This window comes from Anser brachyrhynchus, assembly GCF_964034855.1.
Source record: "Anser brachyrhynchus genome assembly, chromosome: 5".
Classification (NCBI taxonomy): domain Eukaryota; kingdom Metazoa; phylum Chordata; class Aves; order Anseriformes; family Anatidae; genus Anser; species Anser brachyrhynchus.
Genome location: NC_137699.1, coordinates 27624320 through 27649384, shown reverse-complemented (window position 1 = coordinate 27649384; position 25065 = coordinate 27624320). Strand labels below are relative to the sequence as shown.

Here is a 25065-nt window from a genome sequence, read left to right as displayed (position 1 = left end):
CAGCATCAGCAGAACAGAAATCAAGTGTGGTGGCAGCTTTTTCTCTTTCTACACAACTTGGCCTTAAATGTGGAGGCGAACAGGAACCACACTGGGCAGAGGTGAGCTTCACCCACCTGTTTCAGGCCACATCCAGTCTGCAGGGAGCACTGAACAAACACTGGTTCAGGGGAGAGACATGCACACCGCCGGCCGGATGTGAGGACTCTGAAATTCTTCTACTCGTCTTCAAGTTTGGGGTTTTATGGACTCCTCTTTGCTGCTCCCTGCCCTGCGAGGCAGGGAGCTCTTGTCCAACACTGTCGAAGGAAAGCCAGAATGTGGGTGTGTTTGGTAAAGCTTGCTGCTGGTTCCCCGCACCGGTAACCTCTGTGCAGGAGAGGCAGGTATTAGGCTAACAGCTTCCTCTGCCCTGTTCGTTAGTCAGTGATAGAGTGCAGGAGTGTCATTTTGGCTGCTAGTTAAAGGTGATGTCGGAATTGATGACTCTAAACGTACTGTGGGTGTTTTCACGAGCAGAGGTGCTTGATTCCTCCACGAAGAAAGTTCTTGTTACCAATGAAACATGCGAATAGTTTATATCCAGCAGCTTACTTGTTTTCTGAGTGGGTTTATTTCTTTGTATCTTATGTGAGAGAAAATCACAATGAAATCTAATCTCTTAAATCTTTCCATTGGGCAGCAGTTGCAGCTCTCTCACATGAAGTTGTTCTTTGTCATGGCCACTGATAGACCAAACTGTTTCAGTACAACATTCTTAAAAGCCTTTCTGAAGTTACTGGTGGCTATTAATTTCCACCACTGTTTACTTCCAGTTGAGTGTTCGCAGTGCCCATAAGCCAGCAAGAAACTGAAAACCGTGGAATATGACACAAGCATCATTCTTCTACAATGCTAATGTATATGCTTTTATTAGTGTTATGATGGGTGTTTGTTTTGTTCTTTTCTTTCCTCTTACCATAATGTGGTTGGTTAGGAAGGCTTAGGTCCCAGGCATCTGGTAAAATTGCTTCAGGATTTGGCAGGGAAATGAATTAGCAGCTAGTTTGACACACACTGTACAGTCTATCCATTACTCCACTAAGTAATGTTTGAAGGCTGCTGTAAGCATATACTGACTAGCAGCAATAATATTACTTTAAGGGAGATCTCCTTGCAGTTCCTGGTTTGTATGCACTCAGAAGTTTGTCCGTATGACTGACATTATTGGACCAGTGCAGGGAAATTTCCCTACCAAAAGGAAATAACCTTAAAGATCTAAGGCTACTTCTGTGTAGCCTTAAGTATCATTAATTCACAAACCCAGTGGTAACTACGGTAGAATTTTAACAGAAAACCAATACAGACTTTATTTTTTTCAGACCATTTCCATATTTCCACTGCAACTTGTTGTAGATCTGAAATTATAAAACTAGCTTGAGGAAGATCTGTCCAGAGAATTGTTCTTCAGCCCTGTTATAAATGTTGATTTCAGATACTGAGAAATTCTTCTGCTCTTGGTCCACTCTGAAAAATAAGCATTACTGTACGGGAAGAGTAGTTTACTTGCACATACACTTTCTTCTCCACCCCTCTCTGCATATCCTTCTCTAATTCATGCTTTCTCTGGTATTTTGTATAATCTCATCATTGCACTGTCGTGTCTGGTAACAATTTACTGAACACAGTTAAATTTGGACTTTCTCCCTCTTTCCCAGCCCCATTTTCTTGATTTGCATCCTGCTTTACTGTGGCAAAATGTGCTTTAGCTCCATGAAAGAGGTCCCAAAGCCTTTTTCACTTTTGTATATTCACAGCCACTCTCTTTTAACGTAATGAGAGTTTATGTGAGAAAAGCTTTTTTTCTCCTCTTCTGTTATTTTTCTAGCTAGTGCTAGAGTAATATGTTTGTCCAGGATGATTAATAATTCATACAAATTAATCTCAAGTAATATTTTAGGGGGTGGGTTTTAGGAGGGTGGAAGGTTCTTGGGGGGAGAGGGCTTGTTTTTGTTTTTGTATTGTTTCTTTAAGCATGTGCACTACAGAGTTACCCAGAGGGATACAAGTGATACCTTTTGCCGACTATGCCGCGGCAGCATGGAAGCCGCTCTCGACCCGCGTTTGCAGAGATGAGGCTTTCCATGCCTTGTCTTGCACAGTCTGCTTGGAGTAAACGCTGGTCACTGGAGAATGAGGACTTTAACGGGGGAAAGCCTGAGGAGTAGTGCAAGCACAGACTGAACTGGGGCCCCCTGGGAAGCTGGATGCTGAGGGGAGGACTCTTAAAATGGAAGGTCTTGAGGAGGCTGGAGTGGAAGTGCTGAGGCTCAGGAAGCAACACAGCAGTGCTGCCTGCCAGCATACTCTAGGACATGATGCTTGCATTTTGTCACTGGATACCAGGGCCCCTTTATCAGGCACAGTCACAAACCAGTAGATCAAAGCTTCATCCTAACAGCCCTGCAAACTATGAAAGACTCAGCAAGTGCACCTGACAGCTAAAAACCATTGTGAGCTTTCCCCTTCCCTTCTGCCTTGACTTGACTACCAAACAGGCCAATAATGCCGGTGTCTGCTCTGGATACGTAAGCTGGAAAGATAGATCTGGTGTTGGCACTTTCTGGTGTTGCGACCCTACCGGTTTATCTAGGATAAGACTGTTCTCGAGGTGGAGAAACAAACACCTGGAATTGTTCTGCAGTCAGGCCGACTGCCTGAATAGAATCATTTGGCTCAGGGAAAGACACATCTTTGCCAGTCCGTATTTCCCAGTGTAACAACAAACTTATCAAAACTGGTCATGCCAGGGTTTTAAGTTAAAACCTCCTTGAACAACAATACTTCATTGGAGACATAGGGCTAATCCTAGACAAAGGCTGACTTCCTGCAATATGCATGGTGGTTACTGTTGCCAGAGATTTGCAACCACTGATAATATATTTTAATTATATTCCATATCTGCATATCTTGGAGAAAGGAAATACGCTCTGTCAACCCAAAAGTCTTATTTTGCTTTATGTAGATTTTGAGGGGCAGGCTGGCTATTCACTTGAGGAAAAGTAGCTGCTTCGTGCTTATAGTCTCACCTACTTGAGGAAATAGTGGGTACTTGTTATTTCTTTTTTCCTTCTGGCCTGGTCAGATGATTCTGTCTTCTCTGGAGGGTGGGGAGATTTCACATATTTATCAACAAATACACAGATGCACATCCCTCATGTGATCACCCTTTTGTTTGTCACCCATTCCATGTTAGTGAGTACCATTCAGCATGCACTGAGGAGATCGTCCCCTCAGAGAGCCTCTTATAGTGTGACTGCAGACATAGGCTGATTGTTTGGGGAGCCACTTCCAAGGAATGTGGACTAAGTCCTGTTGGTGAAGGAGTATGCTAGAATCTTTTGATACCAGGTTGTCTTGGCAAAAGGACTGGGATACTGTTTCTCTCTGTGTTGTAAAACTACAGTCTAACAATTTAGGGAGAGCAGATGGATCTTCCTTCTAAAACAGACTCCTAATTTTAGCAAGCAGTTCTTAAGAAAAAGTTTGAGCTGCTGCTGATGGTACCAGCAGTGTTGAAGTGTCTTGCTTGCCTTTCACACATCTCCAGAACAGCTTCAGACCTCAGCTCTCTCTCCTTGAGAGATGGATGGAGGTCTTGGCATCCCTTCCCAGCTTCCCACCCTTTTGAGTATCTTGTAACCCTGGCCATCCTGGGATCCGGTAGGCCTGGTGCTAGTAGGGAATAGTTAGTTTTACTTTTGTTTCCTGCAATTCTTGAAAGCTGAGCCAGTAATCACAAGGTGATTGCCCAGGGATAGCTGCAAACTGCCGTAAGTAGGATACAACAGAGGCAGAAGAGGCAATGAATTTGCATAGAAGGGGTTGCCATTGGATTTGTATGTGGGGCTGCAGACTTCTCCCAAGGTGCTGATAATCTCTGGTAGCGCTGAATTCCTGCATAACATATCTCAGTTTAAATAGCTGGTCGGGATTAGACGGTTGTTGGCTAAACTTTCCGTAGAAGAGTCCTGAAAGAAACATCCCTATCAGCCTTTGCTTTGGAGGCAGGTATCAACAAGGGACTAGAGGAGAGGAACCCAGTCCTTCTTGATATAGAAAGGGTGATTGCAAAGACTTCTTTCTTTCTACTGGCTGTTTACTTTGTCCCCCCAAACTTGGATTAAAGTTTTATGAGATGTGTGCATGTGAGGTTACTACAGTCCTCCATAGCAGTTGCTCCATAGCAGTCACTGGAGCTGTACCCGAGACTGAACTTCATTCAGCATGGGGCTTGGCACTCTTCTGGGAAACTGCAGATTCTGCCCATTAGTAGGTCTGGGAGTTTCTTTTCTAAGGAAAAGGAAAAAGACTTGAGGCAGTTGTTGCATTGTGACCCCCTCAACTCTGTAAAATGAATTCCATCCTTCTGCTACTGGTCCTGACCAATATCTCTGCTGAAGCTGTGGGAATGGTGAGACTGTGACAGGCTGGATGGTGTGCTATCGAGGGTATTTTTAAAGGGAAAAATACAGACGGCACATAACGTATGTGCTAGAAGCCAAACAAGAATGCAGAAATGTGGAGGTCTTGCCTTATTTTACCAGCTCTATTTACTTCAGGATTATAAGTAAAAGGACCATGGATTGCTCATCCATATTCATGGGAGCTCTGCACATGGACCAAGCACTATAGAGTATTAGCATAATTTGACAACAAAGGTTTTTAATTATGTCATTGAAAAGAGTCTGTCTTTCAAACTGGCATTTGTGATCATTTACAAAAATGCCTACCTGTTGCCTTTGATTGTTTTAGCAAGAAGAAATACCTCAAGGAATTGATAAAAGATCACAGAACAATCTTTTACAGTTCCTATAGACTTCAGTGGTCTCTGTTTCTTTGGTTTGCATGTGTTCACGCAGGTGTTACACAGCTCAGTTCTTCTCCACCAGGAAAAGCAGAAAAGACCAAACACATCAAATGCACTGGAATGTAATTGTGTGTGTGTGCCTGTGTGTGTGCGCGTGCGTGTACATGTGTGTGTTCTTAAATTGAATGCAGTCTGACATCCCCTACCCCTTCTTTCTTCCATGTGCCTCACCTTTCCCCTAGCCACAGAAAGGAGGGTCTCTTCCTGTGAATCCCATGCTGGAAGTTGGTTTCTGGGAAGCGAAACCTAATGTCTGTGGGCTGTTTTTTAAAGCCATGTTTCAGTTCTGTCTTCAGACTCTTAGCTGCCTTTGGGGAATGGAGGGGTGGGAAGGGTAGATTCTTAAACTGTTTTTAAAATCTATTATGAAAATTTTGCATGTATAAAGTTATTCTTAAATCTAAAGGAGTCTCCCTAATTTGTAGACACAGCTCCAGGAGAGCATCGTCACAGATTCCTCAGCTCCATTTTTTATCAGACTATTATGAAAGACAATTCTAATGGCAAAAGGGGGAGAGACTGGTGTGACATAAAGACAACACTGTCAGTATCTTCTTCAATAAAAGTCAGAAGCTAGGCTTCTAATCGAGAAATTTCAAAACAGCCCAAGGGATTTGAATGTCTGTTTCCACTGGGTATATATGAAAAACCTGCCACTAAATTTGAGTTTGGGTGTCTAGAATGTTGTTTTGTTTTGTTTTGGTTTTGGTAAAACTTACAATGTATCTCTTCTTCCATTCTCTTCAATGGTATGTAGTACAGTCTCCCATGTTTCTAGGTAAAATTCACTGATGAGAATACTGTGAAATATGGATTCGCATTTTCTCCCTTCTCCTGCATGATTTTTCTACTTTTATGGGATACATTTTGTTTTTCTTTTTTAAAACTTCAGAGTCCTTCATCTGGAAAACCAAAAGGGTAAAACGAGCTAGAATTTGCAGTGTATTTAATAAACTTTCCATTACCCTCAGTGGAGGGTTTCCCCATGGTTTCTAATGTTCAACAGAATATTATACTGTCCTGCTGCAGAAGTAAATCTGATGCTCTCCTGTGAGATTTCTGTCTGGATTAGTCCTGAAGTGCACACACCTTCTTTGCCATGGACTGAGACCCAGTGAGAATGTAGCATTTTGTTTATCCTGGTTGTGTGCCTCCAGGACTCCTGCCTGTACCAATGGTGACGGGGCAGTGCTCCTTTTTTTTTTTTTTTATTTTTTGTATCTGTGCAGTATATTTGCTTTGTGCTTTCTTTCTTTGGTGCTTTTTAATACTTTAATACTTGGATTTTTTTTTTCTAATAACTGGTACAGTTTTTAATAAAATTGTTAAATTCTTTGTCTGTGTTCTTTGTTTTATTTTTAAGGGATGGGAGGGCATTCCCACAGCTGGCCAGTTCTTGGGTTACCTAAATTGGTGATACAGTTTTGGTTGTTCAACTTTGAAAATATCTGGTTGATCCTTTTATGTGTACCCTAAAACCACACCCTGCAGCAAAGACACATTTTTGTTTCCAAACTGGACTGCTGTCCTTGGGCACAATTCAAGTCATGAAATACTCTTTCAAGGAGGGATATTCCCGTGCTTAGATAGAGAACTGCTGCCAGTTGAAGCTGTGCAGTCAACTTGGAGCTGCACTGTTAACTTGCAGCTTCAAATCGGGAGCCTGAGAATTTCCTTCTCTTGAGAACATACATAGGATGCATTCTCCAAATCTGTAAAATGTGACCTTTGATTGATGGCTGCTTACCTTCTGCCTGGGCAGGTACATTCAGAGGCACCTCAGGCCTTGAGGATAAAGACACACATTGCATGGTAGTCTTACCAGGGAGGTACAGTTCTTGCTGGTCTTCTGACATAAAGGCAGTGGACAAAGGTGGCTGCAGCTTTCAGAGGGCTTGTGATGACTCCTCCAAATACAAAATTGTGAATGCCTTGGCCATCCAAAATACACAGCAAGATATGTGTTTTGGTAGTCATCAGGCCTCTCCTGAAGTTTTACTGCATTCTATAGGGAAAGAGAAAAAGTATGTCCATTAAATAATGACAGTTAAACTGGGTAGAGCGGAAATGAGAGGTGTGTATTGTAAATTATTTATAGTATCATTGATCCAATTCCTTCAACCACATGCCTCCACCAATGTGATCATTTTTTTGTACAGTGTTCATTGGGAGGCTTTAGGAAACTGAGTTAACAATCTTAATCGATGTTAAGTTGCCTCTGCTGGTGTGTGCCCGTCACAAAGGGTCTTTCATTCTCAGAACACATGATGTGGGTGGTATGAAAAGCCACATGTGCATCTAAGCCCACAGGGGGAAAAAGACAGTTTTTCTTTTCATTGTATTAGATCCACTGAAAGTGTGTCCCCTGGCCAGTATCATGTGACTATGAAAGAGCCTGTTGTAGCACACTGATACGCGGGGACAGCACTGAGATTGACTTAGATGGGAGTGTTGGCTCTGAATTTGCTGATTCTCATTAAATTCTTACCATTAATCAAACTCTCACTCTTAAAATCTTTCGTAATTCTTGTATCAAAGAAAATAATCGCCTTTACAAATGAACTGTTGTAATGCTACCCCAGAAGGATTTGCCAAGGCAGCAGAATGCATTGCACCTTGCTCAAAACAAAGGCAAGTGCACAGTTGCATGGACTGCTTTCCTTCTGAGATTGCCTGGATTAATCTTGGCTTTCTTGTTTGCATCTGTCACAAGCTGCTGCCTGTCATCTGGCCATGGCAAAGTAGGGTCGCTGCATGGAAACGTTGTCAGGGGTAGGCATCAGGACCAAACACTACTAACATTTCCATTACAACAGACATTAATGCATACAATTATTTTAGTTTGAAAGAAATTAGACTTTAGAAAATACTTTAGAAAACTTTTCTTCTTAAAATCTTAAGCCTGCATATTAACATGGCACTTCCAATTTATTTCCAGTCATAGCAATCACAATGCATCCCTTGCTATATGTACTGACATGACTAGCGCTTTAAGAGAAAATGAGTTTTGTTATGAACTTCCTAGTGGTATGCTGTAGGGACAAGGTAAAAAGTTTAAGTAGGATTACTGCTTCAAGGAAAAAATGTTTATCAAGAAGTGCTCGGCCTGTCTCGTTAAAAATAATAAAGCACTCCGAGGACGAGAAAGTTCTTCGGTTGCGCAAGCTACTGCACAAAGCACTCTATTTTCATGACTCTGGCTGCTGAAGTTTAGAAGCCACTATAGCATATGGTTTGGGGAATATTTTTTAAGCACTCATGCCTTTGTTTTATGGTGCAGTAAATGTGCCGGTCCTTACTCTCTGTAATATATATACAAGCTTGGAATCAGCTCTACTAACCAGCTCTGGCCTTGTACTTTCTAACCCGAGTAGTTCTGAATAATCCAGCCCACTTCCTCCCTTTGCCCTCTTCTCCCATTTCTATTTATGGAGAGATGGGGTTTGGGAAAGAAAAAGTGTCCTTAGAGTGACTTTTGACCGCTCGGGTGATGGATGGGTGTTAAAATGCAAGAGATGCAATTGCCTCATTGTGCATATTGGTGCTTCCTGGTGAAAGGCCAGAGTCTGGATTGAAAGAAACCTGCCTCCAACAGGAACCTAACAAAGAGTGGACGATACTTTCTGGCAGTCAGTTGTCTTCCACCTGACGTGATGCACCGTGCTCTGATGCATGTATGGAGTCAGACGACAAACTGACAGGCATAACACATTGACATCAATATTCTTATTCCCCTGCATAAGTCCTTTAAATCTTGATTTCTCTTAAATGAATTATGTTCTCTGTAACATTTATAATGGACTCTTTTCTTTCTCCATTAGAGTCTGTGTCAGCATTCTCCTTCTCTGTGTTTTGCCTCAGGGCTCTTGATGTATACAAAGGCTCCTCTGTTTTCTGCTCTTAGTCACACGCTTTCACTCTTAACCTCAGCGCTATAAACTAAACATCCACCCACTATGGCTGGAGATGACCCTGTTTACGTCTGCTGCTCAAATCACGACAGCGACAGTCATGAAAGTATGTTTCATGGAGACAGTTAGCTCTTGATAAGTGGACAATGAGTCTTGGCTTTTTATAACAGCATGAGTTTTTGCAAAAAAAAAAAATCGACAGAAATAAATAGCCGGAAATGGTTAATGGAATCTGTAAAGAAATAACTCGTTTCCATCATTTCACTTCACCTTTTTTAATTAGTGTAGGCGATTCATTGGAACAGCCCATGGTGGTGTGGGACCATGTGAGCCCGACCTGAGGCAGGCAGGGTGCAGGCAGGGTGAGCGGGGCTCAGAAGTTCGGGACAGGCCGACGGGCAGGCCTGAAGCACCGCCAGGCCGTCCTCCTGCAGCCGGCACCACGTGCAGGTGCCCAGCAGCAGGACCACCCGCACCTGTGAGACCTTCCCGTCTTTCCACCCCTTTGCAGGTCTCTGCGGGTGCTGCTGGAGGCACGGCCGCCCCGAGGGAGGGCCAGGCCGCTCTGCCCCTCCCCGCCCTCCTGCTCTGCTCCCACTTTCCTTTCATCGTTTTGTAGGGGCTAAAAGCAGGAGGTGCGGTGACGCTGCTTTTATAGAAATGATTTCAGCGCCTTCCCAATAGTTCGTCCTGCACCTCCTGGAGCTCCTCAGCCAAGAGCAGCCTCGCTGGGTTCCCCTGGCACTCCCACAGCCCCCTCCAGCAGGAGTGGGGCACAGAGCTCACCCTGCCTGTCACCGCGAGCATCTTCCCTATGGCAGGTTTGCGAGCACTTCCATTAATCTAATTTTAAATATCCCAAGTGAGTGCCTTTCTACTATTTCCCTCAGGATACTGTTGTACCTCCTAATAAATCTCTCTGACAGAAGGTATCTCACCAATATCCACCCTAACACCTTTCTCTTAATTATACTCCAATACCCTAGTTTTATGTCCTTGTGTCACCTTGCAAGGAAACCTTACCGAAGTCATTTCCATAGCTGGTGCTCCTCAGGGCTCACTGAACTCCTCGACAAAGCCTCCTGTTGTCTTCAGCGCGCTCGCAGGCAGCTTTTCTGACAAATGCAGAATATTGGGGTTGCACAGCACCCCACCTGCTGGGTCCCCCAGCAGGGCCAGCAGTGACCCCGCGAGGACAGTGGTCCCTGAGGGGACACCACAGGCCATTTTGCCCCAAGGAGAGCCTCAGTGCTGCTGAGGCTGCCTCTGTAGCTGCTGGCTACAGAGCTGGGCTGAAAGGAGGTGAGTGGCCCTGGAGCTGTGCCAGGCAGTGGATGAAGCCCCAGGAGCTCTGAAACCAGCAGGAGAAGGGCTGTCCTGAGGGTGCTCCCTGCTTCTGCATAGGCTGTGTTTCCTTTGCCTTAGTCCAGGGCCCATTGTGCATGTTAGAGACCTCAGGAGAACTTCTCCACGTCTTTAGCCCCAGGCACCCCAACAAGGGCCACCAACGGTGTCCAAAGGGGCAGGCAGCAAGGGCTGAGCTCTGCACGGACCAGGGCAGGCTGAGGGATGATGCTCCAGCAGCAAGGCCTGGCACGTGGGCCCTGGGAGCAGTTCAGCAACCTGGCTCCACCACCGAGCACCACGGGCCCAGCAGCCGCGGCTGTGCTCCTGCACAGCGACATCCCTGCACGGGGTTATGCCAGTAACAGCAACGCGACATTCCTTGCTGCAAAGTCGGATGGAGTAAAACATTTCCCTTCGTTTTCTTCCCTGTATGATCATGAGGCATGGTTTCTGGGAGCAGATAACTGGGGAAATCAAACGGTTCCTTGAGTTGTGCCCAAACATGAGCAAATGTTAAATCAATCGGGGATGTATCAGAGGGAAAAAAGTTTAATGCTGTTAGCTGTTATTCTGACGTGACATTCTGCGGTCCTTGTGCTTCCACATGAACTAGGCACAGGTCCTTCAGGTAGCATCACCCACAGTAACTCCATCCTCACTCCCACTTGCTTTTTGAAAGAGGAACCGAAACAGAGCTCCTAGCTTTGCACCAGCCACCAAAGAAGCTGGTCTGGGTGAGTAGCCCTCCCACCCCCCTTGCTTAGATGTGGCTTACAATTGCTAGTATCCCACCAGGTTGTGGTCTTTAGTTAATGGTGCCTGGAGCCAGCCAACCTATTTGGCACTTTGTTGGGGTGGTTATGACAAACGAACGGAAGGTGGGAAAAGGAATTATTATTCCTGGTTATTAAGCTCTCTTGTAACAGAAGACAGAATTAGGTCCAGCAAGCGGCATAGGTGCCTAGCTTTCCCTTTTGGTACTGAAGTCCACATCCATGGTCTCATTCAGCTGCTGCCTAACCCTGGATTTTATATTCAAGTTCCCCAAATGCCTAAAATTCTGCTGGAAGCACTGAGCCTCTCAGGACCAATCTCATGCCGAAGTCTTGTATGGTCTAGCAAGCCTGTGCTGCTCTGCCTCTCTCAGTTGAGATACCTCCCAGTGTTGACTGTTTTAGAGTACACCATCTTCACAAAAGATGCAGGGGACAATGATTTTTTCTCTTCTGTCAGCCAGTAACTCATTTGGAGCTGTGATCTGTTGCCAGACAGGATCTGAGCCCGGTGCTCTCTGCTCCCAGAAGAGTGCCCTACACATGCAACTGGTCAGGCTGGGTTGCTCTGAACTTCTGCTGAAGCTGTAACACTTGGATATTTCTGGGGCCAGTGACCAGGGAAAGAGAGTGAATATGACAACCTTAAGGCTAGGAAAGCATGACATGAGTGTAGAAATCCATGTTCCAGTTACTGTTTACTGTCAGATGAATTTGAGGCTTCAAGTCTTTGAACACTGATCAAGGGAGGCTCCCTCCTGAGGTATTCAAAGTCTAGAGAGAAGTGTTTTATTGGACACCATCCATGTTTTCTTTGTGCCTCAGGGCACTCCCAGGTGGCTCCCCACTGAGGACACCGGCTGGGGTGGCCTCTGCTCTTAGGCATCCTCTGCTCCTTACGTTGCCTGAGGGGCAGCTCAGGTGCCCAGTCCAGGGCAGTGGAGCTGAAGGACTGGCTGGGCACCTGAACTTTGAGTGTTGGAAGGTTCACAGTTAGGATATTAACTTCTCTTTGTCTTGGTGCCTCTGCTGTTTCATCACTGTGTAAAACAGGGCAGTGCATTTTGTTAATCTCAGAACAGACAGTGTTCTATAATGGGACATTACTTCTGTACATTGCACTTCTTTGTCTGTGATAAGATATGGTTTCTAATGTCTCTTTTTTTTTTTGAGTTGGTACTTTTCCAGAGCACTTCTTCATCTTGCCAGCTAGTGATTAATTGGCTGTACTGAAAGGTTCAACACTTTTCTGTATGCTTACCAGAGGAGGTAGAGGAATGTGTGCTCTATATGGAGAAAAAACATGTCCTAAGTGGGTTTAAAAACGGGTCATCAAATCCTCATTTAAGAACCTGTGCCCTTAAAACACATTAGGAAAGGTGCCCTACCTTTTGGTATCGTAATTTTTTTCAACTTAATGATGGGTGGCAATCTCAGTGGAAAGTATGGAGACTTCTGTTTATCTTCAGGTAAACACACCGCAGACAGTCCAAGCACAAACATCCTTGTGCTACCCCAGTGTTGTCAGTTGTCATAAAGAATGTGTTTTTTTCCTTTGCTGCAGGAATTTTCTTGATGACAATATAAAAGCTTTATCTTCCCACAGTCCAGGGGAACGAACTATTGAAAGAGGTAGGCCCACGCAGAGCCTTGTCAGCCATAGTTTCATTCACAGCACCTGTGCTGCCTGAGACACCTTTCAGCTTGCTGAGCCATGTATTAAGGTTTTGGGGGGCTAACAGTCCACTTGACCGCTAAGAGACTCCAGAACACTTTGAGCAAGACTTGGAACAGGATCCAGATCTATGTCACAAAACTGCATCTCAGCTATTCGCTACATAGCCTTTTAAAAGGAAATCCCAAATTAGGGCCTTCTACGATCCGTGTTGTCACCCTTCTGCAAGAAAAGCTTGTGAAGCAATTTGACCTTGTTCCTACTTCTATGCTAGCAACTGATTTGTTAGCCCTAGGATTGGAAATTTGTGCTCTTGCAACCAGACATCCATGGTTCGTGTCTTGCAGATGACCCAAACATGGGTGTGTTTCAGCTGGCCATGATGCTTGTAACCACTAGACCACAATCTGCTCCCAGAGCCAAGAATAGCAGGAAGGTTTCTGATGTTTGACTTTCAACAAAGCTGTCTCACTTGCAAGAAATTCTGGCGAGTTGGCACTGTTAGTAAACTGACAGGGACCCTAGGAGTGGGCAGGTAGAACTGGAAATGGGAAGGCAGTACAAAAAAGAAAAAGATTCTTAAAAGCATTTTCTAGTCTTGTTTTTTAGTGGTTTTTGTTTTTGTTTTGTTTGTTTTGTTTTTGAGTCTGACTCATAATTTTAAATTTGTGGTAGGTTATAGTGTTGCCAAACCTAATATATCTTATCCTTCATCTGCTCCTCTCTCCAAAGTTTTCGTGCTTATTCAGTCCTTGATCTGCCTTTTGGAATGGTGTCTGTGGACACCAACCAGTAGCAGACGTGATAGAATTTTTTGTATTGTGGACACCTCCTGAAAGGATTGCACCAAAATAACAAAACAGCAACGGTTTTTGCGGGCTACCAAACACTATCCAGACAGTCACTACTTTCAGTCATTGCCAGCCCAAGCTGATTTGAACAGGGAACTGATAAAGAAACGCTGTCAAGCCTGGGCAAGTTATGTTTCTGCTCCTCCATCTGAATCATTTCTTGACTGCTTGTTGAATGCTTGAAAGTAAGTTGGGTGCCTTCCAAAACAAAGCAAAGATAGCCTCCCTGTCCCAGAGAGGTTACAGTGCAGGCAGAAATTACCTGGCATGTAATAGCAATGTTTTGCATGTAAGGGAAGCAACGGAGGCAGTTGACCATATGGATCGTGTAGATGGGACCTACAGACAGACGTGAGGCTCTGTGAGTTGCTTATCCACGCTATTTGCCTGCTGGAGGTCCCCGGCGCACAGTCCTGGTGCCCCCAGGTGAGGGCAAGGGAGGCTCGGAGGACGCAGCACCTGGTCCTGGGGCCAGCCTGGTGGCCCACTAGGCTCTGCAGGGAGCGATCTGGGAGCACCTTGTGTCAGGGACAGGAGGGATGCTGCTCAGGACAGGCCACTGAGCATGTCCCGCTGGCTGTGCTGCTCACGTACGTAATGTTTTTAAACTGACCTCAGTAAAAGGATTTGTGTGGATATCCCACATGATCCAAGTGACGAAGCTTTTCAACGGGAAAGGAGGCTTCTGGATCAGAAATTATAACGTTTCACATACATAAATTACAGGTTCATCTCTCTACACGCTGACAGTTATAAACAGCACTTTCCTGGCGCTAGGTCGGATGTATGGCTTTGACCATAATTACATTCTCTGTAGATAACATATTTTTGTTTGGGGTACCAGAGCTTTTGTAATGGACCTGACCTTTGCATAGCTGTATGTGACTCGTGCTCTCTTCTTCTGTCAGGACTGCCACCTCTTGCAGCCAGCAGCAACTGGGCGCGCAGGAGGAGGGATGTGCAGCATGGATCCCCAGCATGGGGAGGGCAGCTCCGAGGGGAAAGCTTTGAGTTTTGAGCAGGACCCATGACGGCAGCACGGTGAGAAGCCCCTGAGGGGCGGTGTACAGTGCAGGGGACTTTGTCCTGCCCCGCTGCCGGAGGAGGAAGCAGTGTTCTTCATCACTCTCATTTCCCTCTGTCCTGCAGTCAGGTTTTCTGCTTGTTTTCCATTGTGCCCTTCATGTGTTTTCCATCTCTCCAGAAATCACTGGCTTTGTTTAAAATAGACTCCGAGTTGCTGCCAAGACTTTATCCAGAGAGAGAGAAAAAAAAATGCGCAGAGGCCAAGTTCCTATAGAGTTATCAAAAGCTTTCACTCCCCATCAAGATCTGTGAATATCCCAGAAATCTGGTCTCTCGGGAACAGCTCTGCACAGTCCCCGTGGCCCTTTCTGGAAGAGCCACCCAAACATTTCTGCCCAGGAGAGTGCACCTCAGCTCCCAGTGGTGTATCTCCTGTGACCAGCTTGTGGGTGCCCCTACAAGTCTCTTACACACTGTGCTTTTTGTCTTCCTTTGCAGTACGCAGAATATACACAGAAAAATCATGAAGCTGCAGGAAGATGGCTTGAGGGTGTTCGACTCAGAAAACTTTAATGTACTATGCTTATAAAGTAATAGATCTTCGTCAGAGCACAGCACTGTGATTTAGGCTGGTAGCCAAGGAGGATTCACCTTGGGGGTCTTTGCTGGATACGTTTGCCTTCTCTTTATGCTTGACCACCTTTTCCTAACCCAACCCTAAAGAGATTTCCTGATTTGTCTCCAAAAGGAGATGCTATTGCTAAGTAATTCCCTGCTTGGAGCTTAGACTCTCTTTCTCTCTGCAACAGTTCAAGTCAGCAAGATGATAAGTACATGTAAAATTGAAAACAGAATCAGCTCCTTCATCGCCAGAGCAAAAGATATTAAAATGGAGACAAAAATGAATGTCCTTTTCTTTTATGTAGAGCAGCTTGATTTACCTCTGGCTTTTGGACCTGTTTGCTAATACTTCTTGATCAGAAAAGCTTACTGAAAATACACGGGATGGCTGGTTGGGGTGGACTTTCCAAACAGAAGCTGTTCTTACTGTCAGAAGTAAACAAAGCTGCAGTATGCTTTATGAGTACCACTTCTCCCGCTAGAAGTGAAAACGCAACAGCTGAAGGCAAGCAGCTCTGAAGTTTCAGTTGCTGTATGTAAATTTAAAAGCTATCAGGAGCAGAGGGATGTTCCTCGCACGCGTTGGTTTCAAAGGGGCAGCAAAGTCTCATGCTGGTGGTGGCACCCTGCAGCTTCTTGCCACCTGCTCTCGCTTGCACTGAGGTCCCCAAGGTTAAACCTTGGTCATTTCCTGCTTCTTATTTTCCCCGGGCAATCAGGACAGCCCTAGGAAGCCAGCCTTTCAGCTCTGCAATTAGGATTTTCTCTCCTCTGCCTCTCCTCCCCCTCTACTCCCACTCCAGAGTACGTCTCTGTTGCTTGCTCACCCAGTTCCAGTTCTTCAGCCTTTCCATGGCCCACATCTGAGTTTCCCTGGAGTTGCTTCAGAGGTTTGTTACTGCTCATGGTGGGACCTCTCAGGCATCGTGAAGGGTAAGCTCCCTTGTCTGGCTGAAGTGTACTGCAGATGCCAGATATTTCTAATGGTAAAGAAGGGGGAGAGATACAATTCTGGGCAAAGAGTAGATGAGGATCTCCTATTTCTCCTCCCATTGCTTGTCTCTGCTCCCCCTCAGGGGTGTCCTTCTCCACTCTCAAGTCTGTCACAGGTAATTTTGGTGTGGTGCAGCCAAACCATAAGCCTCCTTATGTTCCTCCTCTTACTCTTCATGGGAAAATAAGACCCTCTTGCTGCTATTTTTTTTCTGCAAACTGAAAAAGCAAAAATACTCTTCTACAAGTGCTGACCACAGAATTACATTAATGAAGGCAGCGCAGGTCTTTTGTGAGTCCCGAGGGAGCTGGATGCCCAGGTCCTCCCCAGCCCCCCACCACCACGGGCTCCCTGTTTTCGGAGAAATGGGAGTGTCCTGGACTCTGCCTCCTGCTTACGTCTATCCTTGCTGTGATTAAGTCTGCAATTATGGTAAGCGCACGGAGAACTCAATGCACAAAGTATGAACTCGTTGTTTTGAAAGTCCGAGCAATAACATCTGATGACTCACTTATCTCTGTAAATAATGACCAAAGTATACTCATTTCTTCACTGTATTGTGAAGATACAGAATACTTCGAAAAGTGTTTTAGGTTTCTAGGACTAATGGAGGAAATTGATACTATTACAAATGAAATCTTTGGACCTAATTTATATTGTTAATGCCCCATAAGAAAAGAGTGCTACTTTCACGGCTTTTTTCTAACACTGTTTTTCTGCCACTTCCTGCATGAGCAGGGAATGCTCATGTAGCCCAGAAAAATCTTGAGCCGCAAAGGATCTTTCCATCCATCCTGGCGCACTGAACACCTAATTCAGCACTGTGCTAAGAGGTGATCAGCTCTCCCAAAAAGCTCCCATCCATTGCAGGAGCTGGCCTTAAGCTTTGACGAGACACACACACACCCTGCTTATACCGGGGGAGGCAGCGAGGAAGTAAGACACAGAGTAGCACAGAAATGCTGGTACTGTGGAAAACACAGCGAGGCATAAGAGAGGAGAGATGGGGTACCCCGAGTAGCCAGCAAGAGCAAAGCACAAACAGACTTGGCACCGCAAACAGAAATTAATAAAGGGACTCAGACCAGGATGTTTCTTCTTTAGTTCTTTTTGAACGGCTCTGAAAATGAAGAGAATTAATAGTTTCCAAACCTATCAGGTAAATTTGCAGCAGGCAGAAACATGAGAATAAAGAGGGTGGTAAAGCAATATTAAAAAAGAAGATTACAGACTGGAAATTGGGCTCAGTGCAAAATCTTTTTTTCTTTTTTTTTTCTTTTTTTTTTTTTTTTTTAAGTTACTGTAACTATAAGCAAGAAATGAGTGCCAGAGGAAATGAGAATTTAAGAAAATATAGACAGCTTGGCAGGGCCACAAAATGAAGGCTTTAAGGAAAGAAAATTTAGAGAACAGAAGGAAATATTAGTTGGAGAAGTGATAGCAGCATAGAAACTTCAGCTTTTCAAAGAAATAATCTTACACACAACTTTTTAACATCAAAGTCCCTCGCTGCATGAAAATGGTAAGTTTTACCACATTGATCCTAGGAGGGGGAATTACATGCAAGCTTTGTTTTAACCTGTTGGGAAAAAAAAAACATGTACACAAAGGCAGGGAAAGAGGAAACCGATTCCAGCATTTTAATAGTTAAGCTGCTGGAATAGTTACCAGACACTGTTTCTGTAGGAATGATGAAGCTGAGATTTAGAAGACGTTGAAAGAATTGTGATTCCGAATGGCCAAATACACATTAGTGCCCCCACCTTGACACAAATAAACCACAGCTGCCTGGACAGCATAATTCCCTTTTGGCTTGAAACTGTATATGTTATTTAGAAGGCTCTTTGAGAATAGAAGTAGCCCAGTGAGAGATTCATAGAGAAGCCAGGGATCTAAAGCTGACCTAGCAAATAACTGCTTCTCGCTGCTTGTGCAAGAAAAGTGAGGCAGTTGGAACCTCGGCAGAGGTAGCTGGAAATACAGAAAATAAGCACCAGTCCTTTCCCCTAAGAGATAACAAAGCAATAGCAGGTGCTCAGGGGCCGCGCTGAAAGGCCCGGTGTTGAATCCCCAATAGCATGAAGCTGGTGCTGCCATTTTGGCCTTTGTTTAGTTGTCAGCAAGGAGAGCTATCTGGCTTCTCCTCATTCTTTAATGTGAATTTTTTATTCTCTCCAATGCGTGAAGTCACTGAACCTTCTGACCTGTTTACTCAGTGCTTCCAGAGGCCATTCATTTCCAAGCACTATTGTGCGACAGGTACTTGGAGTCCCCAGTTCAGCCCGTTATAGCAGTTATTTGTTATTCTGGTTTGGTCTTTGAATGCTCAAGAAGCACTTTTTCGTCACCAGCTGTACCACTGCAGAGCTGCACCCAATGCTTTTGCCACCCACAACACCCTTGTCCTTGTCAGGTGTCAGGACAGGAAGCATCTTCAGCATCCAACTGCGTGGACACTGGTTTTGAAATGGCTTCCCAAGCAGTTATCTCCGGGCTGAAGATGTTGCTTCACTCTGATGTGGCTTAGGGAGGCTCTTGTCTGACTACAGCCCAATGTGAGAGACACTTTGGTTATATTACGCAGGCTAAGGGGCTGTGGATCCAGCACCATCTGGCCTGCACATATATCTGCAAACAACATGCTGACCATAACTGCAGCACTCGTGGAAGGCACCCGATGCGTCACGCCAGGGGCAGAGACATCACATTATCCACGAGGCCAAGTCTGTGGTTGCCTTTCGAGAAACTTCACCCCACGTTCTTTTGGAGAGTACTCAGGAGAGAACCGATAATGGGAAGAGCTTGGTGGCATGTAGGTTGGGACTTTCAGATATTTTGTACTTGATGCCACGTTATACTAAATTCTAATCATTGACCTAGAAGCGAAAGCCTGAGTACACGTTTCTGCTTCAGGAAAGTGGTGGAGTACAGCTTGTTTAGGCAGAACTGCCAGAACTAGCAGTCTAACCGGTAGCGATGTGGGACTCAGCATAGGATGGAAAACTGGCCTGAGAAACCTGTAAATATTTGAGCAGCTAATCTGTACTGCATTATCAGTACCTGAGCCAGGTAATTAAAGCTAGCTCTCGCACAGCTACAAAACCTCTGGTCATGCCTTTGGGTTGCAGTGTAGGCATGCCTTGGGTGTCTACGAACATTTACTTCTGCTTTCAAGCCTCTCTTTGTAATTATTTAATGTGCTAAATGCATTGTATGGTGGGGCTCAGGGACAAACATGTTCTATAGTCTGTCACAGATATTAACACTGGAGAGCATTCTTTGATGGAAATAGCTGCATGCTTTGGGATACTATGCTCCAAGATGCTGCACTGTGCCAAGACAGGCAGGCCATTGCTTCTCAGAAGGAAACAACCACGAATGCATCGTACACACTGATTTATCCTTTATTTTGCCCTTCAGCTTGCCAAGTGCTTTGGTAGCCTCACAATTGCAGACTTCACATAAGTAAATCCTTGAGTATTTGCTCCTATCAGTCCTGTTGGTTAAACATTTGGGAAAGCCAGCTGCACCATACAGCTCACTGCACTGCAGGAGGGATCCCAAAGTGGTTTGCAAATGGTATTTAACTCATTATTCAACACATATAATTTAGGGTGTTCAGTTGGAATACCGAAATTGAGGCTTTGGTGCTTCAGTTCAGTTCCTATAATCCAGAGCAAGCAGACTAGTTCCTACTGATCCCATATCCATTACTGAGGTGCCGCTTCCCCAGCCTGCAGCACCACTTCCATTGTGTGTTAAGGTACTGGGACTTGGAGATATCCATCTTTGTCCCACTGGGAATTCCCCTGCTTGCAGGCGGGTGCGGGAAGAGTTGTCTCATGAAGTGCCCAGGATATGGGGAAACAACTCTGTTTACTGTCCTTGACTGCTTCACGTCCCTGTCAGGTGTGGTCTGACACACAATAGCATAGTGTTCACCTGAAATAGCTGTTCTTACAGGTGGACATTCTGGGAAAAAGGTTTGCTTAGCCAGAGCTCAGAGAAACAGGCTCCTCCTTCTCAGAAAGCTGAGTGGAAACTCTTGACTGCAGAGTGAAGGCACTGAGGCGCAGCTGCTGGAAGGTACAGGGATGAGCGTGGGCCAGGTAAACCCACAGACTCACGCAGGAAGGTTAGGAAAATGAGTCAGGAAAAGAAGAACATGTTTCTAAGCACATTTAGCTGTGGGACCAGCATCACTGAAAGGCTCACTGATTCATAGGACAAGCTATGAACTGCTGGAAAAGGGTCCTGAGCCCCCGCCTACTTCCTGAGACCAGCTCAAGGCTTATTCTGGAGCACTCAGGAGATGGGTTTGGCAAATGTGGGTGATAATCATCGCTTTTGCCTAAGTCTGCTCACTGTGCTATTGAGGATTACTTGTTTCAAGGGCCTTGCCAAAGACTGTGTGTTATGTGCTGTACCCAGTGTGGGCCCCATGAAGATATAAATCGTTCGCTGATGCAAGTGTGGAGCTTTTGGGACAGGGTGAGCTGAAGCTGCTGTGGATATCTGAAGAGTTGGGCTTGTCCTTGGAGCTTAGTGCAGCTGGATGTGTCAGACTTTCTTCCTGTGAGAGGGGAAGGGATGGAAAACTGAGGGAAGACACAGTGCTGTATTCCACTTATATCAAGGAATACATGAGTCTAGTGGATTAAGAACTAATACAACTACCAGGCCCCCTTCTGGTCTCAGCAGTACAAATTCTACTGCAGAACTGCAGTGGCAGCAAACACCAGGCGGGTCTTGTTCAAGAGGAGTGAGTCCTCCATGCTCTTTTACAAGGAGCTTGATGGGTGCTTTGAAAATGCCAGTGCTGCTGGGGAAAGCAGAGGGCAAAGGAGGGATGTCCTCTGCTTGTTGACCCAACTGGTCTAGAAAAAGATCTAGAGTTTGTCATCGTGTTTTCAGACCAGTGGTGAGCGCACATATCTCGGGAGGGGATGGTGGTGACTTTTCCCCCTTCATTGCTGTTGGTAGCAGTCCAATTTCACCAGTCCACTGCTGGTCTAGCCAAGCACTGCCTTTGTTTGTTAAATGCGGTATGTAATTAGTCTGTGGAATCACTACCACATCGCTGAGTCCAAGACTGAGTAAATGAAACTCAGCGGTTTTGTGCAAGAACATTGACTTTTAACATTAGATTAAAGAGAGGTGATATGAAAAGCATAAATCAAACTCTTGCTATTGGCAATTGAGAACTAGTATTCCTCAGCACAGATTATTGCAGAAGACTTCTTGCATTTTCTGGAAAAAGAAGTATTGGCTACTGCCAGGAGATGACACTGAAGTAAATAGACTGTGTGTAGGTATAACTTTTCAGGTCCATGACGGAATGAGCCACAATGGCAACAAATTGCTGTTGCCCACTGCACTGATAAACACGTTTCCTGAAGGGAAAACAAAATACCCCTGTCTGTGTCACCAAACTCAGCAGTCACAAAGATCAGCTGGCCATGTGAAATGCCACCTTCACATTTTTCTCCACTATCTGCAGCAAACAGCATGGGCTTTGTCAGCAGGCACAAGCAGTGAAGGTGAATATTAAGAGCTGCTCACGGTATTGATTTTTCATTAAGATGAATTGGTTGTAATTAAGTCTAACAGAGGCATACGTGCTAATGCTGTGTTATTTATTGCCTGAATGCAATCCTTCTTTCTATTTGTTCTTTTTTTTTAACTTTTTTTTTTTTAAATCATGCGAAGTTTCTTCAGCTTGCTTTTTCTTTCAGTCTCATACTATTTCTGCCTCTCCCTCTAGAATATATGTTGGTGTGCCTTTTCTTCTTTCAGTGTCTGTTTTCTCTCAAGACCAATTTTTTTTCTGTTGTGTTTAATTGTTTTTCTCTTGATTTATTGTTCCAAGACCATGCTAGGCAGTCTGTTTATTTATAATTTGGATTATTTTAAAATGGATCCAGAGCTGTAGGTCAGTGTTTAAAAATTAACTAATAAAATACACAAATGAGGCCCAATGGTCAACATGAGATTATACATCCTCTAGGATTTGCATGCTACTCAAAATAAACCACTGGGGAATACCACCCCCAGGACCCAAAAGCATGGAAAATTCATTCATCTGGACTGCAGTGGGCCAGTAAAGAAAACATACACGGGGACCTTTGCTGACAGCACTGGGCCACACTTCTGACTGACCCAGCAGGTGCTCCTCAGGAGGAGCACGGGTGATGGTGAGGTGTGACAGAGAAGTGCTGGGCTCTGCCCAGCCCAGGTGTCCACCTCCAAGGGTCTGATCCCCACACATCTGCGTGTTTTGGGAAGGCGCAGCTTGAGGGACGATAAGCTTGACACAGAGCAGGTCACAGACCTGAGGTTACTGAGCTTTTGCTGCACCTTCCCCCTTTCCACCACCTGGAAAAGCCACTCCGGCAGGAGGCAGCATGAGCCGCTCTGGCCTGGGACACACCACCACCCCATGGCAGCCTCGCGGTGCCTTGCCCCTCCGCCATGTTGGCGCTGTCCCTCACACGGCAACCTCACAGTTACAGCCCTCTCCTCACGCTCCGTTGCGAAGCTTCCCCGGTAAACAAGCAAGTGGTGCCAGGGTGAGGCCAGAACACCTCTGGAGCTGCAGGAGCGAAATGCACCTGCTCAGCCCTGCTCGCTGCTGCCCTGAAGACGTGCGGTTCAGGTGCTGGTGCCGCACGGGCACCAAGCCTCCCTAGGGCCCTGTGGCGGCCCCGGCAGGAGCGTGCCGAGGCCGGAGGAAAGAACCAGTGCCGCTCCGCTGCCAACAGAAGGGTGTTGGAGCAGTTGCCCCAATGAAAACAAGATCAGGCGTTTTAGTGCGGTGTTAACAGCTATGTTAAAATCCTCACACTTTCCAACAAAAGAAAGGCCCTCAGAGAAACCCAAACAAACACTCACACAAGCAACACTGGAAGTTGGCTTGAGTTACAAACACAGGAAATTAAATACAAAACCGTGTTACAATAGCACAGAGGATCTGAGTTAAAACAAGCCAGACAAGAGCATGCACTGTACAGATTGCTGTATTTTCCCTACCCCCACTCCCAAAGGGATTGTCCACAAATACACACATGCAGTGTATGCTTGTATATACATGTATGCACATACACATGTACAAGCATGCACCATTTCTACCACATTAAATAAAACAGTAGAATTAAAACAGTACAGTAGCCTTTATGTGGGCTGAGCTTATGCAGTGTACATGTGCACGAGGGAGCTTTAGTCAGGACAGCAAATACCACATGCTTAGGAGTAAAAGCTTGTTTGTTTTATTTTCTTTCTTAAAGTGAGATCCTCACAAAGCTTCCGTCTACTGCACAATTTCACAACAAACGAAGGTGCAACCGAGAGCAGTGCAAAGGTGAGAGCAAGGGCAAGAAGGCAGGAATTCCTTAAATAGGTTTTACTCCTGAAGAAAACATAACATTTAATCTTCAGCTGCAAGCGCGGTAGCAGAAGACACCTTTACTCCAGCAGAAATTCCCACTGAGGGCAATCCCCAGCTGGGAACGAAAACAATCTCCCAATGGCCCAGGCCCGCTGGGCTGTACAGCCGGTCTCCCACCCAAGGGCACCCCGCCAGGCCCTGAGGGCACCCCGCCAGGCCCCATGCCTGCTGCAGCAGCCCCTCGGCCGCCCACGGGCGCCATGGGGCCGGTGAGGAGGGGAGCAGGCCTCAGGCCGACATGTCTCGACATGTCCCTCCCTCTGGGCAAAGCCCTTCCCCTTGCCGCAAGTCTGTGTCTCGTGTCCTCGGGCCTAGGGTACGAGCTTGTTTTTTTTTTTTTTTTTTCTTTTATCTTCAGAACACTCACAAAAGTATTTCAGATGAGAACTCTGTTATGTTTTCCTTTCCTTTATTACACTTTGCTACAGTTTGTCAATACTGGCTACCGGTGTTATTTGAGGCCACACTTAAAAAAAAAAAAAAGTCCTTCCCGAGCTCTGAGCATTTATCTGAAGTTCTGCGTAAGGTCACATGTCTCCTCCAGCAGAAGGTCTTGCAAAGTTAAACAAAGTCCCCTCGCTTGCTCTGTCTGAGTAAATACAGACCATATTGGAGTAAATAAACAGCCAGGCAGCGTCCCAGACAATGGGCCTTGGCGATGAATTAATAAACTCTGCCTCTCGCATTAGCAGAGTGTGACTGGAACTGGCAGCGGGCCCTGGCGGGCCTCCAGAAACGATTATTACTAGACAGAGCCAAAGGAGACTTGGCACGGCGCAGGGCCCACAGCTGGAGATTAGGTAACAGAGTCAACGCGCTCGCCGAGCTGCCAGGGCGTTGGTCACCCTGCCTGCGGAGAGGGTCAGGGCTGTGTTTTTGTAGCTCGTATTCACACGGGGTGCCTGTCTCCCTGGCTCACGCCGCTCCGGTTTGCAACCCGTAAATTTGCTCCAAAGAATCCAAATTGTCATCTCAAACCGAGGCAGTCGACCAAAATGCCTGTCTGTGTAGACAACTGTGCACCCTCCCCGCCCTGCCCACCACCCGGAGTCTCTGATGTCTTTGGGTCAAGTGGGGCCTGGTAGTACTGCCAAGGGGACGGCCAGACTGGGCCAGGCAGCTGGGCAGTGCTATTTTGGGCAAGGGATTTGCTTCTGTAAAGAAAAGACTTACCTGGGCTTCTCTTCACAGACGGGGGTTGAATCTGGAAGCAGGAGGTCTGCTAAGGAGGGGAAATCCTCCCAGTGGCTTGCACTGGGGGCAGGCTGATGTGTGTGAGGAGCCATTGCTAACCCATCCACTTCCTGAGCTGGATAAAGGTTGTCACTCAGACACATTAGTGAAGGAGGTGTGAATAGCAAAGGACTGTGAACAGCTGGTAAAAGTCATAGCCCATTCCCACATCTAAAAAAACTGTGGCTGCATTGTTTTCATGGACCATGGTGCAAGAACCCCTGAGCTCTCTCCCAGAGCAGAAGAACCACCACCTTGGAGCCTGGAAGCCCCGAAGTCAC

General features: G+C 45.8%; 1 protein-coding gene and 1 long non-coding RNA gene across 5 annotated transcripts in view; one reads left to right on the top strand and one right to left on the bottom strand.

The window, feature by feature from the left end:
- BMF (Bcl2 modifying factor) overlaps positions 1-6244 on the top strand; it is a 22732-nt gene extending 16488 nt beyond the window's left edge. For all 4 annotated transcript variants that reach the window (XM_080595342.1, XM_080595337.1, XM_080595339.1 and 1 more), the window contains exon 4: positions 4-6244. In XM_080595342.1, the coding sequence (XP_080451468.1) occupies positions 4-105 (102 nt within the window). In that variant the 3' untranslated portion in view covers positions 106-6244. The remainder of the gene's footprint in view (positions 1-3) is intronic.
- On the bottom strand, positions 6020-25065 carry LOC308196403. Its single transcript, XR_013952185.1, has 2 exons — positions 24725-25065; positions 6020-6914 (listed from the first exon to the last, which is right to left on the bottom strand). It is a non-coding gene; the product is annotated as an uncharacterized lncRNA (long non-coding RNA).